Raw genomic sequence first — 14,462 nt, 5'->3', positions numbered from 1 at the left:
TCTTATTGGCTGATTGAAAAAAAAACAAAAAAACTAGTGGGTAGATTTTAAGGCATCTAGCACTGAGGACTACCCAGTATCATTTCAACCAAAGTCAAGCAGAGCTCGCTGTCGTTTTGACATCACAACATCTCCTGTGCAAGATGCAGACGAACTTGCGCCCCGCATTGCGTCGCGCTTGTTGTGAGACGCTGAAAGATCCACTGACGCGTCTCACCGTTTGTCGCATTGAAGGCAAGAGCAACCATGCAATTTACACACACATGCAGGCTTGCGCTGATGATGCCTCAAAACCGAAACTCTCGCAGCGTGATTCGTGACTGCGCCACGCTCGCTTTTACCCAACCTCGTTGTCACGCCACTTCTGCAAGGATTCACTAAAATTTTCAGTAAACGCACAAAAACGACACCAATACAATTATTTTGCAGAATATCACCGTATTTAGTAAACATGTTGCATTTAAGTTAAGAAAAAAAAAAAAAGAAACAGAAAACCTTTTTTTCAGCTAGAAAACAAACGAAATATCAACGAGTCTGCTAACTATGTATTTTTGCCGAATCTTTGCCGAATTTTTAGAAAAGTTCGGCAAAAGTTCGGCTTCGCCGAATACCAAGATTCGGCACCAAAATTTTGATTCGGAAAAAGTTCGGCCCATCACTACTATCTGCACAGACTCGCAAGTGGCCTACTCGGAGCCGCCAGGCATCGAAGTCGGCCAGCGACCGCTCGGAAAAAGATCTACGGCACCGCGTCCCGCCTCCATGCCAACCACCACACTCAACTCCGTGTCGCCTGGGTTTTCGAGGAAATGAATGGGCCCATAACGAGGAGCGTGCAGCACTAAGCAAACCTTCCGCGCCAATCGTACCCACCATCTACAGCGGGCCCTTTTTGATTCTTCGCCACCCGACGACACTACACCGGACCTCTCTGAAAGAGCCGCGCTCGCCAAGCTAGAGCAAAAGAAAATACTCCGCAACCTGAAGACTACGGCCTCCCTTTTCAACAAGCACAGCAGAACAATACCCCGGCTGTGTGCATATGTTTCTTTTCAAATGCCACCACCCCCCCCCCCCCCCCCCGCAAAAAAAAAAAGTTTTTTTTAAACAGTTTGATTGAGACACACACGCGTGTCAAAAAATAAAATTTACGCGAAAAATATTTTTACAGCAATATTGACGCCGGGAGTTTTATTTGAAATTCTACGCGCAAAGTCCATGACGTCATGGGACATTCTGGAATGACCATCTCGGTCTTTCGCTCTTTACACCTCAACGTGAAGGCGAAGCCGATCTACCTCTCTTCGACGCGCCCGAAATGCCGAGAGAGAAAACGACTGAAAGGAGGTAACTACAGACTAAACCGCGTCTCCTGCTGTCAGTCTTGCTCTAAACAAAAAAAAATTTTCGCGTAAAATTATTTGTTTTATTATGCGTGTCCCAACCACTCTGGTAAGAAAAAATTTTTTTCTTCTTTTCAGGGGCCTCTTAAGGCAAGAGCAACCATGCAAGGCATTAAACAAAGGCGAGTTCTCAACTGAACTCAGGCACTCGAGGAAGAGGGCCGGCTGGTACTGGTTTTCAAATCAGTGACGACATGAGCGCGGCGTCAGCGTTCAACTGGCAGTTGGCCTGTCGACATCTGTTACTGGCACCTAACCGGTTATGGTTTGGTGCCAGTCACATAACTAACACATTCTGTGTTTCAAAGAAAGGAGGATGTGGGCGATACAAACATGTGTGTGTACCATCCAACTTTTATTTTCCTTTTTATTATTATTTTCCTTTTTAATTAACACTGTGAGGTTTCAACAGCGCACTCGTATGTTTTCCGTCATTTCTAACGGCGCTTGTTTTACAGTGAGAGCAAACAAATTTTATTTAGAACGGCAGAGAACAACCACTTTCTTATTTTGTACGATAACAGTACAGAACCAAAGTTATGTAACACGCGCTTGTGCGAAAAAGAAATTATAATAAGGACAAATGTGACACAGGCTCATAAATATAACTAAATTCTTGAGTTGTGCGATAGGAAGAAATTTCCTATCACACTCCCCAGTCAGCATTTTAGGGGGAAAAAAGGTACCTTTATCGGGCCGATGTGCGTTTTACACATCCATCAAAAGTGTACGTGATGTCTAAATCAGTGTAGCGGAGTTGCCATTCTGGAGTGTGAATTATTCCGGAATCATTCCCCATTTTCACGACCCCGGAATGGACTGGGAATTGAATGGTGACAGCGCTAGGGGGAGTGGGATAGGAATGTAATTAGATGTATTTTGCCCAGAATGGAGTGGGAAGGGAATGGATGCGGTTTTTACGTGAGATCTGTTGATTTCAATCTAGTGCCCACGGGCTGATGGCGTAATTCGCAAGCGCATGATAGGTGGCTCTTGAAACAATATCATTGCACTGGAGATGGCTGACGCATTAATTAATTGCCTGACTGGCTTATGCTCCTTCGAGGATTAAAGTGCAAGCCCTCAATGAAGCGACCAAAATTGAATAGTTCTAGATGGACAAGGTGTCATTCCTGGCTCCCCGATACGCGAAAAAGCGCATGTTGTAATCATGTGTAATTATAATGTGGCTTTTAACCAGGGTTTCCGAACCGAACTGGAACCGAAAACCAGAACACAACCGTTCATTTTAACTGAACCGCAACAAAACTGTTCCCGAAATCAAAGATCTGATATTGGAAGAGAACCGCAATCTCATGTGGCGGTTACCGCTTCATTTAAAACGGATCAGCGTAATAAAATGTGAGCCGCGCCTTCTTGAGGGTGGCGTCGCTTAGTTAGTTAAATCTTTTGCGACGGTGGCATTGGCGGCACAGGTTTCACTAAACAAATGGTAGCGACACATAGAGACAGCTCAATAATAATGAAACTAATATATATATTTCAGGTTTACGTACTGCACGAATAGGCGTCGTCGAGTCGACGATGAGGCGTACATGTCTGTACTTTATTTCACCTTGCGATGGACCGCAAAAAACGCTACGAGCCAACAGAGCAAATCCACAGCTTAGAAGGTGTTACGTGTCCTTCCGGTTGGGCTAAGCGATGCGGGGAACGCGAATTCACAAGGCAAGCTACGATATATGGATTGGCTCGTGTAGCTCGTAGCGTCCATTACAATACATCGTAAGGTAAACGGAACATATCTGGCCACGGCCGAGAGGCCAAAGGGCTATTCTTCATGTGCGTGTTTGTGTATGTGTCTGTATTTTTTTCTTGCTGCCAAGCAATATTTCTTTGCAAGTAGAAACTGAAGACAAACATCAAAATAACAACAAAAGTTGGCGGCTATCGGCACGTTTGTTCCGCGGCGGCGAAATCTGGATGCGTCAAGAGACGAAGCCGTGAGGAGCGCAAAAGGGCGGCGCCGGTCGCCGGGACGCCAGGCGCCCAGAACTAAAGCCCTGAGCGCTTCTTCAAGAAAATTTCTTGTGTGTGCGTTTTTCAGAAACAGCAAGTTGCGCGTTTTGTTTTGTGTACTTTTTTTCGTTTTAATCACCTTTCAACAGGGACATCACTCTTCTTTATCTTCAACTCAATCGTTCGAGCAGATACTTCGGGTAGGCGGTGTGGGGAGTTTGCAGTTTCGATCTGGATGAGCATCATACCTGCGTGCTGTCGTGTATCAGCGCTGCGTGATACCCGTTAAAAACCCCAGGTTAGCAGTCGTAGTACAGCATTGGCTACTCATCTACAGTGGGTAGCAATGTCACGATTGTCTGGCAGTCTAAATTCCGGATATCTAAACAACTAACTACTAACTTCTTTTTGTTGGTAGTTTGCGAGTACGGGGTGCGTGCTACCGTCACGGTGTCACTCTGCATGCTGGCTAATGGCCTTTTCATGTTAGTACTAGACTTTTGTACTATTTCCACGCGCCTGTATAATAGCGTAATATTCATACAACGGCGTTTCCGTTAAAAATGCGAGCTCACGAGCAAGATTAAGCATATATTTGTTTTCCTGTCCTCGTTCCCGCAGCACGGCTTTTAATGATGTATTTCTTCTTTTTTTTTTTTTAATGCAGATGATGCCATATTAAACTTACCTTTCCTTCTTCACGACCGGAAATTGTTGACTCTTTTTATTAAGAACTAGTTTGAACTGGTTCACGCTTGGTAGAACCAGTAACCGAAACCTTATTTTAAAAACATCCCTGAACCAGGACCGAACCGAGAAAAATGCAAAGCTACTGAATCCGAACACGAACCGGACCGGAATAATGACCGGTTCGACTCTGCTTTTAACCAAACATATCTTCTTGTGTTTGCGTGGAAAAGAAACAAAGAATTGAATTGAATATTGTTACGAATGATTATTGATGAGGTGACGAATAACTGAAAGAAACTAAGCGGGTAATGGGTCGAGCTTGTGGCCAAAACAAAATAGAGAAATGATAGTGTCGCAGGTGTCGATGGCGGTGTAATAGCAGGATCGAGCGTTGGAGCGAGACAGACTTGTACGGCCCGGCGCAGTTTCTTTTGAGGCGTCCTCGGGGAGCCTAAAATATTCTGCGATCTTTCTGGAACTGTACATTCCGAACACGAATAGACTAGACGGTTCTTCTACCTTCTCAAATTTTTGCTTATATAAAGAAAGATAAAACGACCCGCAGTGCCGGGAATCAAACACGAGCCACCTGCCCGTAAACCAAATGCGCTGCCGACTTGCCTACGTAAGCGCGCGGCAATATGTTAAGAAATCTCAAGAATCGCAGAGGAAAGGTAAAAGTTCACATTTTAAGGCAGGTTTCATAATCCGGTGCTTCAGTCCCTTGTGCTGGGGCCGCATTCTCATTGCACCTTGTCAGCGGTTTCCCGTTCTTTCCGCAGTGCATGGTGTCTTGGGGCAGGAATATGCGGCGTCGCTTCTAACAGTGCAGTAGCGGTGCTCTTGTAGAAGTATTCGAAGCAGAAAACAAGATAACTCCTTGCGCCACGCACGAACTAGACACATTTAAGGTCTTATAAGACAAAGAACACGCTAACCATGCATCTGTAGTGAATATGTGGTTCGTTTGCTAAGAAAATGGGTGCTTGTAATTGTTGGCGTCTGTTGCGACTAGCAAGCCTCTTACGCTGAAGCGCGTTTGATGTCAGCAGTGACTCCAAGAGGCACAAAGCGCCTTGTTCAACCACCCTTCGGCTAAGTAGAATGGGTGCTGTGGGGAAGCTTTTATAAACGCAGTCGTCTCTGCGTTGTGTAGCGTCAGCCCCGTATGCTGCTTTTTTCCAGTAATAGATGTGGCTGTCAATCGCCACTTTTTTCGTTTAGGAATTAGAGGAATATGGAATGGTAGGGTTCAACCATGCCAGGAGTGGGAATTGCCTCATTGCCTTCATTCCCAGTAGTTAACAAAAATAGAATTGTTAAAACTCTAATTCAACGGAATGGAATTTGTTGGAATGGATGTGCCTATTCCGTAACACTGGCCAGAATTTCCCCTCTTTTCAAACAGAGGCGCGAAAGGTGGACGGCAGACTCGACGGTCGGATATAGTGTTTTCAGTCGCTCTCAGTGGTTTCGGCTAATATCCGGTGGCTCACATTAGAAGCAGCTTTCGTAGAAAAACGCAGAGTCCACAACATATTATGGAGAAAACTTAAGGCTCCAATGGACGCCGTGACGGTGGTTGGGCAGCGAACGGTTATAAGGCGTGCGCGTATCGAAGGACACGAAAAAATCCGAACTGCGAGTCATATACAGCTTCGCTGTTAAACGGCCATGGAAAAGGATCGAGCGGGGTTCATAAGAGCGGATCCGGCCACGGACCTGCTATGCCCACGAAGCGCGTGAAGTTTTGCGCGTGTTTGGGCAACCTTATAGCGGATATTCAGCCAAGGCATGGCGTGTGAGCGGTTGCGAAACAGTACGCAAAACTTTGAGATTTAGACTCCTAGGGAAAACAATATAGATGAAGTTTTGACCCTATACTTAATTAATTTCGGTTACTTGATGAAGATTGCCCGAACTTCCTATGTGTGCAAAATCGTTGTAGTGCACATTGGATAGTGTATGTGCGCACTCGTGCTTGATACCGCGGCGCGTTGTAGAGGCATAAGGTATAAATAACAGTGAAAGCTCTTCTGCTAATTTAAGCTTTCTACCACATTTGGGAAGCACATGTGTCGTTTGGCGAACACTTGATGGAAGCCCTTTCAGTTGCCGTTATGGCGGGAGCACACTCGGCGAGAAGACGAGCTCAGCGAACCAATTTGGAGGCAATCGTAAACAGGCTTACCCGTGAATGTCCGGTTCCACATTCTCCGAGTAATTTCGGAGCCGTTGACGATGCTGCCACCCTCACTCAGCGTTTCGTTCAGGGCGATGGAGTAGAGGATGACCGCCTCGTGGAATGCTGCCACGAAGTTATTTACCTGTAACAAAGAGCGATAATTATAGTCACTTTGATGAAAACCTCAAGATATGAGGCTTTGAAATTTAACTCCTGATCACTGATGCTTCAGACTCATCGGAAATTGTCTTTCTGTAAAAATATTACGAAGTGACAGCTAGGTACTTTAAATGACTTATTTTTTGTGGGCTCAATATTTCACGATTTAGGACAAAGCTGAAGTTTTGGAATTATTCGCGGGTTCTAATTTTTGAGACGCGGTGGGATCTCAATATAGATTCCAATGTGTTTACATTTCATCGGAATTTTTTTGCAAGACCTATTTCTCGACAATTGTGGGCAATTCGCAAAATTTGAGAAAATTAGGTCCTCGCGAAAATTAAGCCCTTTACGGTATATTACTTCAATCAAAAAGTTTCTTTTTAGCCAGTAATTTTTAAAATATTTAATAACTTAGGGCGGTGGTTCTCAACCATCGATGTTTCGCGGACCCCTTCTGGATCGGTGGAAATAGTGGAGGACCCAGTTCGTGGCGAGATGAGAGAGAAGGTAAAGGTTACATATAATAATTATTTAATAAATTGATATAACTAAGGGCTAGAGTGCAATAGACTTCTCTCATTGACAGACACACGAGAAATCTCGCCAGAAAACTGAAACGTTCCTTCTAATCCTGAATACAGGCAACTTTCATTGCCGGGCTTGACTGATGGGGCAGGGCTTCGCGGAACCCTAGAATGACTTCGGGGACCCCTAGAATGCCTTCGCAAACCCCCATTTAAGAACCACTGACTTACGGGAAGATTCCCACGTCAAGAGTTTACCTTAATGGTTTAATGGGCTTTTTGTTCAGCATAGATGACAGACTGCACAAAACATGCTGTGCAAATCAGCTCAAAAAGAGGTATAAAAGGCCACTTGGAGAAAAAAAATTACTGGGTGTTCAAAAGCGAAACGATCATACAACTATTTCCTTAGTTATTACCCGATATCAGTGCTATTTACCTTGTCGACGTCTATTGGTGGTTACTCTGACTATATTCTTAGTTTATTTATAGCTTTGTTAGATCGATAATCATTCAAATGGTGTCTAATGTATTTAAAAACTTACTCTAAAACTTCAGAGGAATTTTAAAGAATAGGTTATATTTTGCCATAGATGTAAATGAAAGGATTGTAAAAGAATCTTGGACTGCTTATACGTTTAATCAACGTTTACTAAAGATATGACATTACAAAGCTCATAATCTATTTTCTGAAATGTTCGTTTTCTACGCTCCTAAAAATGACACGCCTTGTCATAAAATCGCAACAAAAACAACTATTCAGCATAAGTTTAACGATGTCAGCGTTTCGGCCCTGCATATTCAAATAACACTCCTAACCCTCCGTAAATGGAACGTCTAAACTGCCCAAAAACTGTCAAGCTAAAAAAAAAAAGAACTTGACTGTTTAGCTTGTCAAAACTTTCCAGTGGGGAGAGCATTTTGAAAACAAGAAATTAAATACGTGTTTATTAAATTTGACATCGACGCTTTGGAGAGAGCCGCTCCACCGTTCAAACCAGGATGTCGAACAGAACCCGAACTGAAAACCGGAGCAAAACCGTCCTTTTTGACCGAACCGTAACAAAACCGTTAACGAAAGGGAACGTGATATTGAGTCCCCGAACCGAAAAGAAATTGTAAATTGGTGGTTACCGGTGCATTGCAAGACGATCCGGCTTAATAAATTGTAAACCATGCGTGTATTCATGTTTTGTCTTTTTTTTTTGGGGGGGGGGGGGGGGGGGGGGCGTTACGCTTTTGCAGTAGCAAAAGCCTAAAACGAGTGGAATTTCGCACGCGCATGCGCAAACGCTTTACTTTGGTTATTTACTTCGAATCGTTTATACAGGGAAGGCTTGCGCGTGCGGCGCGTGGAACACCATTCCCTGTATTTTTCTCGAAGCTTGGGTAATTTAGGAATTTTCGTGTACGTGGCCAAAAGCCCTACGCCCGTACTGCCCTGTCTTTGTCGTCGTTTCAAGCGCTTGCGTGCCTAGTTTCCTTTCCTTCCGCTCTCCCGGGTTGGCGGTCCCGTCGCGCGTGTCTATTTTCCTCCGGGTCGCGGTCCCGTTTCGAGTGTCTTATTTCCCGCGGCTCCTCGGAGCGGCGATTGTCGTCCACGCGAATTTATATAAAAAATCAGAAAGACAAGTTGCCGTTCTCCATTTTTAATTTCACTTCTCTCGTCGTAGTGGGGAAGCCGCGTAAAATCCGGACTTCGGAAGAGCAACGTGCCTACGAAGAGCAACGGCAGGAACGGCAACGAAGAGCAACGGCAATCACACACCGATCAAGACAGTACATGCGTTCGTAGCTTTGTTCAAAGTTCTGTGTCACTTCTGTGTCATGTGCTAAACAGCTTCGTTGGTCATCTACCTTCACAGAGTGGAATGGCTCCCATTTTTTGTCTGTTTTTTTTTTGCCATATATTTTCAAGAAAAAAAAACAAAAGAAAACCCATAAAAATAAGAAATAAATACGACAGCTTTCAGTGTGTTTGTTGGTTTGTTACTCGGGGACAAAAACTAGAGCCGATGTGCACGTCACTGGGACGACAATCGCCTGGAGCTCTGGACGCTGCCTGAGTGAAATATTTTTTGTTTTGGTTTGATTTCGTTTTTAGCTGCAGCTTGCGCCCACTTTCTTTTATTTTCTATTTTCTCGCTTTGTTTTGTCTGCATATATTTTTTTTCTTGACTTCAACTGCGTCATTTGAGGCGGCCCTTGGTACCGTTTTTGAGCGCCTGTGTGACCACGCAATTTACGTACAATGGTGTATACGATAAAACGTCATGATCGGTAAACAAAACTAGGCATCTATTTGTTTTTCTCTCCTCGTTTCCACGGCACGGTGTCTGTTCACCACTTTTTTGTAGCATTTTTAATGCATATGACGCCCGGTTGTTTTCTTGTTTTCTTGTTTTCTTAACCACTGGAAGCTGTCTTTTTTATTTTAGATAGAAAATTCACGCGGGGCAGTGGTCAAAGGTAGAGTTATGAACCAGTTAAAACCATTTTTCGTTTGTTTAAACGAATAACCAAAACGGTATTCCAAATTCATCGCTGAACCGGAGCCAAAGCGAAACAAAATACAAAGCTACTGATTCCAAAACCGAACGGAACCACAATATCGATCGGTTCCATACCCTGGTTCAAACACGCCATACAACTAATATAAATAAAATCACGTTTTTGTTTGTTTATTATTTTATGACTCGCAATTTTTTCAACTTTAGCATGTTTTGAAGAGTGTAGATATAAGATGACTTGTTCAGAAATAGCATTCCTCTTCTCACGGTACGGAATATGCAATATTTTTCCTGGATAGTATTTGCTGCCATTTCGGCCGCCATCCCCATCCTTCAACAAGGGGCAGTCTCAGTTGGCACCTGAAGAATAGAGCAGTGTCCACCCTTTAGAAATCAAGCAACATGGATCATATAAATTCACCGGAGTCAACATGCAACGCGGAGGAACCAGCAGAGTCCTCTAACAACGCTGAAGGCCCCCCTGTAGAACTGGGCCTCATTCGACTTCGAAGGTCGATTGACATTCATGCTAGCGAATAAATAACACGGGCTAAAACAAAAGAGGTGGCATATACAACTCAATATATATATATATATATATATATATATATATATATCATTTAGGAGACTTTGTCAAGACTAGTCGTGTTTTGAAAAACATCCCGAACCTCTCAGGTACTGCAACGGGAGCTCTGAAGTGACACCTCGGAGAATCATCTGAACTATTTTTTTTATGTACTTGACTCAGCATCATAGTTTTAGATGTAATAAATATGCAATTACTGACAATCTTCGAGTCATCTATTGTTCGCATGTATAAAACACTACCCCAGGTTTTGTTTTATCACCATTAACGGCGTTAACAATAACCGAACTCTGGCTATCCATAAGAAAGAGAGCCTCGGTAGAGATCAAGTCAGAAGGATTCCAAATAGAACAGATGAAAAGAGACAGAAGCAAAAGTATGGCCAAAAACGTTACACTAACTGCCCTCCCACGCCAGCATCCCGGGAAACGAGGCAGTCGATCGAACCGATGCCGCTGCAGATCGCACTAATGCGCTCACACTTATCATGATGGGAGGAAACATCCGGAGTCCGGACACACGCGTCTCCAGCGGGAGATGACCGGCAAGCTTGCCTTCAAGGCTACCACTGGCCTCCCGATCCTACAGACTCCGCAATGAACGTGCTTTCGCTCCACGGGCCCTTCATTGCATTGACGCAACAGTCAACCCATGTTGTCTCCCAAGTGATATTCCCGAAGATCTAGATCGATTCTCTTGGGTCTCCCACCTACACCCAAGTGGACGCGAACAAAAAGAATTAGAGTGCATTTATGCTTTCACGTGACTTGCGTTACGCGAAAGCATCTTGGCGCTTGCGTATAACTCGCTATTATTGTAGCATAGGTGGCCATTCATGCGCCACCCCTGAGTACGATTCTTGGAATTTTCGCGACATTTGCGCATCCGGTTTTGATTCCGATAATGTGTCTGGTCCGTACCCCTGTCCACGACAAGCTTGCTCAGCCAACGCGGAGCGCAATTTCGTCTGCTTCTTGCGCAGAGGTTACAATGACGTCAGACCTTGAGCCAGCTAGCTTCGAAGTGTTCCCCCTATCCGCCCAATCAGAGCCAATCGGAGCTCGGCGTCTTTCTGACGTCCACGCAACCCCAGCGCAAGATGAACTTGCACTCCGGATACTACCTAGAAGGCAAGGCCTGAGAAAGACGTCATCATTAGTGAATCCACGACCCGCCCCCAAACGGCGAAACAATGAAGTTCGACGACAGAAGCGGCAGACACGTCCATCTTCGCGCCGCCGCCTGCTGCGTCGCGCTCATTATGTGACGCTCTAAGATGCGCTGGAGGTGAAGCGGACGCAACCTAGACGGCACTGCGTCAATCCACTGCTGATTGTGCTTGAGGGGAAAGGCGTCCGGCCAATAGGCTTCTATAGGTGGTGCTGCTGCTGCCAACACCTCCTCAGTCACTGTCAAAGTGAGGACGACAAGGCGTCCATTTCAAACGCTAGGCCTCCAGCACGCGATCGCTGCCTTTCGCCGTGCCCTGTATGCGTGTGCACGCTCGAGGCTCCCAAGACACCGAAGCGTTGTCGAAAAAAGAAATATATGTAATACTATTTACCATTATAATGCAATTAAATGCAAAGGTGCAAGCGAGCTGGACAAGAATGACAAAAGTGATCCCTGGAGAAGGGGAACAAGAGGGACAAAGGACAAACATAAATCTCCAAACACAGCTAGGTGACTGGTGAGCGACCGAAAAAATCCGCCTGGTCCGGGTATCGAACCCGGGACCTCTCCATTACAAGTGGAGCGCTCTACCAACTGAGCTAACCAGGGGTTAGACGTCAGTAGAGCAAACGGGTTTTATCAGCTGCCACCAGTCGAACACCAACAAGGGTGAAGCTTGCAATTTAAAGTTAATATTATAATGCAATTAAATGCAAAGGTGCAAGCGAGCTGGACAAGAATGACGAAAGTAATCCCTGGAGAAGGGGAACAAGAGGACAAAGGACAAACATAAATCTCCAAACACAGCTAGGTGACTGGTGAGCGACCGAAAAAATCTGCCTGGTCCGGGTATCGAACCCGGGACCTCTCCATTACAAGTGGAGCGCTCTACCAACTGAGCTAACCAGTGGTTAGACGTCAGTAGAGCAAACGGGTTTTATCAGCTGCCACCAGTCGAACACCAACAAGGGTGAAGCCTGCAATTTAAAGTTAATATTATAATGCAATCGGGACAAAGGACAAACATAAATCTCCAAACACAGCTAGGTGACTGGTGAGCGACCGAAAAAATCCGCCTGAATTTCATTGTGGCATTCAAATTAGACTGGAGTAAACGTAAACTGCCATGTTTTGGAAAACAAACACGTTCAGGGATTGCCGCAAGGCATGCGGCGAGCCTCTCTGCTGCCTATTATCAGTCAATGATGCTGGGACACGTTTTTTTGTGCCTGTTATCTGTCAAAGATGCTGTGAACAGAGCTCTGACACGTGCTTGCTTCAGAATCAAATAACTCTGCAGTAAAACGCGAAACACGTGTACGACGAAACCGTCCGATCTGACGTCCAATCAGGCAATACGGCGGTCGGAGGCGAGGGTTTTCGATGCTCTCTGGTGCTACGAAAACCCTCGCCCCCGAAGGTCATTCCGGCAATTCGCACGTCGGATCGGACGGTTTCGTTGTACGTATGTTTCGCGCTTAAAACCCAGTACGGTGGCGAGTTTAGCTGCCCTTTATAGTCGGACCTGGGAGACCATATGTTTCGCATCACAAGACTGCCAAATATACATGGTGGGAACATAAATTTTGCTTTAAATATATCGCGCTTCAAACTGTGTTAGCAACGCTTCGACTCATTTGCTTATGCAAAGCACGGGAGCAACTTTAAGCAACAAAGCTATGACGGATCATCTTGAGGTATTTTGTCAACTTTTGAGCAGCTAAAGTTTGAGTTAGACCCCCGTCATGTTTGCATGCAGCGCTTGTGCTCGTCAACACGCTTGAGGAATCTGCACCGCTCCGCCAGCACGCAGGCTAAAATGTCTCTGGTGCGCGCTCAAGCTAGCTTTGTTTCCGAATATTCTTGTGGATTCATGACAATACGTAATCTATTTGTTTTCGTCCACTATAATGAATAAAACAGGGTTAGAAAAATGGGCAGCGACCGTCATTTCCTCAGTTCGTTTAAGGAGCAATTGTTTATGTAATTTAGAAGATATTGAACAGTTGTTTCGGAGAAACTGATCTCGAAAATTCTTTACGTGATACCGATTTCTCCGCCAAACATAAAGGTCAAAACTGAATGTGTGTGGACGTTGGTGACGTCAGGTCACCGGTCATTAATTTTTCCACTAAATATAGCCGCGAAACTGACCTGGTGCATAGATCACGTAACATTAATTTTGCACGCTTGACCTAACGGAGGAAATAAATTTGCGTATAATTCACGTGACGACTGTGCTAAATCAACGCCTCCTGTACTAAGATGCCTGTCATGAGAGCGGCGCGCGTCCTGCCGCGCCCTCTTTCTTTTTCCTCCTCACCTTCACCGAAACAACCGCGAGGGCCGCTGTATTCCAGATGAATGTAGGCTTAGTAGGAGGAGTGTGATATATAAGGGAAAGGGAGATAAGTCTGATATTAGGAATTATCGTCCCATAACCGTGACACCGGTTATTTACAGGTTGGTAATGCAGATTATAAAGAGCAGTCTGGAGGAATGGGTAGATTGCGAGGGCATACTGGGCGAGTTACAGAACGGGTTTCGGAAACAAAGGAGGTTGGAGGACAATATATTTTCTTTAACACAGTGTATAGAAATAGCGCAAAAAGGAAACAGACAGCTCTGGCTGGCATTTCTGGATATCAAGGGTGCCTATGGCAATGTGAACCAAAGGAACCTGTGGGACATAATGGAGAGCTTAAACCTAGATGAAGAACTAACAGCACTATTAAGGAACATTTACAAAGATAACAAGGTGATTATAACATGGGAAGGAAAGGCGACAGGGAAAATAGAGATAAGACGAGGCCTTAGGCAGGGGTGCCCGTTATCGCCTTTGCTGTTTATGATGTATCTGAGAGGATTGGAGGATAGACTAGAGAAGAGTGGGCTTGGATTCGACGTTTCTTACAGTAAGCTAGGCCAAAAAATTCAGCAAACCTTAACGGGATTGATGTATGCGGATGATATCGTATTAATGGCTAACAACAGGACAGAGTTGCAAAAATTATTAAGCATCTGTGGTAGGGAAGGAGAGGAATTAGGTTTAGAATTCAGTAGCAAAAATCAGCAGTCATGATTTTTAACGAGGATGAAGTTGAGAGGCTGAAGATGTAGAATATTACAGTTCAGAGAGCTAGTAAATACAAGTATCCAGGAGTATGAATATGATGTGATGGTGCAGAATATCTCAGAGAGCATGAAAAGTATATAATAGGTAAGGGCAGCAGAAATGCAGCTGTAATG

The 14,462-nt window shown here is 44.7% G+C and overlaps 1 protein-coding gene across 1 annotated transcript in view; it reads right to left on the bottom strand.

The window, feature by feature from the left end:
• Positions 1-14,462, bottom strand: part of LOC8043723 (atrial natriuretic peptide receptor 1) — a 214,104-nt gene that overhangs the window by 153,345 nt on the left and 46,297 nt on the right. Inside the window, exon 4 of the mRNA XM_042292130.1 lies at positions 6,265-6,400. Within this exon, the coding sequence (XP_042148064.1) occupies positions 6,265-6,400 (136 nt within the window). The remainder of the gene's footprint in view (positions 1-6,264; positions 6,401-14,462) is intronic.

This window comes from Ixodes scapularis, unplaced genomic scaffold (assembly GCF_016920785.2).
Source record: "Ixodes scapularis isolate PalLabHiFi unplaced genomic scaffold, ASM1692078v2 PGA_scaffold0__279_contigs__length_252992795, whole genome shotgun sequence".
Taxonomy (NCBI): Eukaryota; Metazoa; Arthropoda; class Arachnida; order Ixodida; family Ixodidae; genus Ixodes; species Ixodes scapularis.
This window is presented reverse-complemented; position numbering and strand designations above follow the sequence as displayed.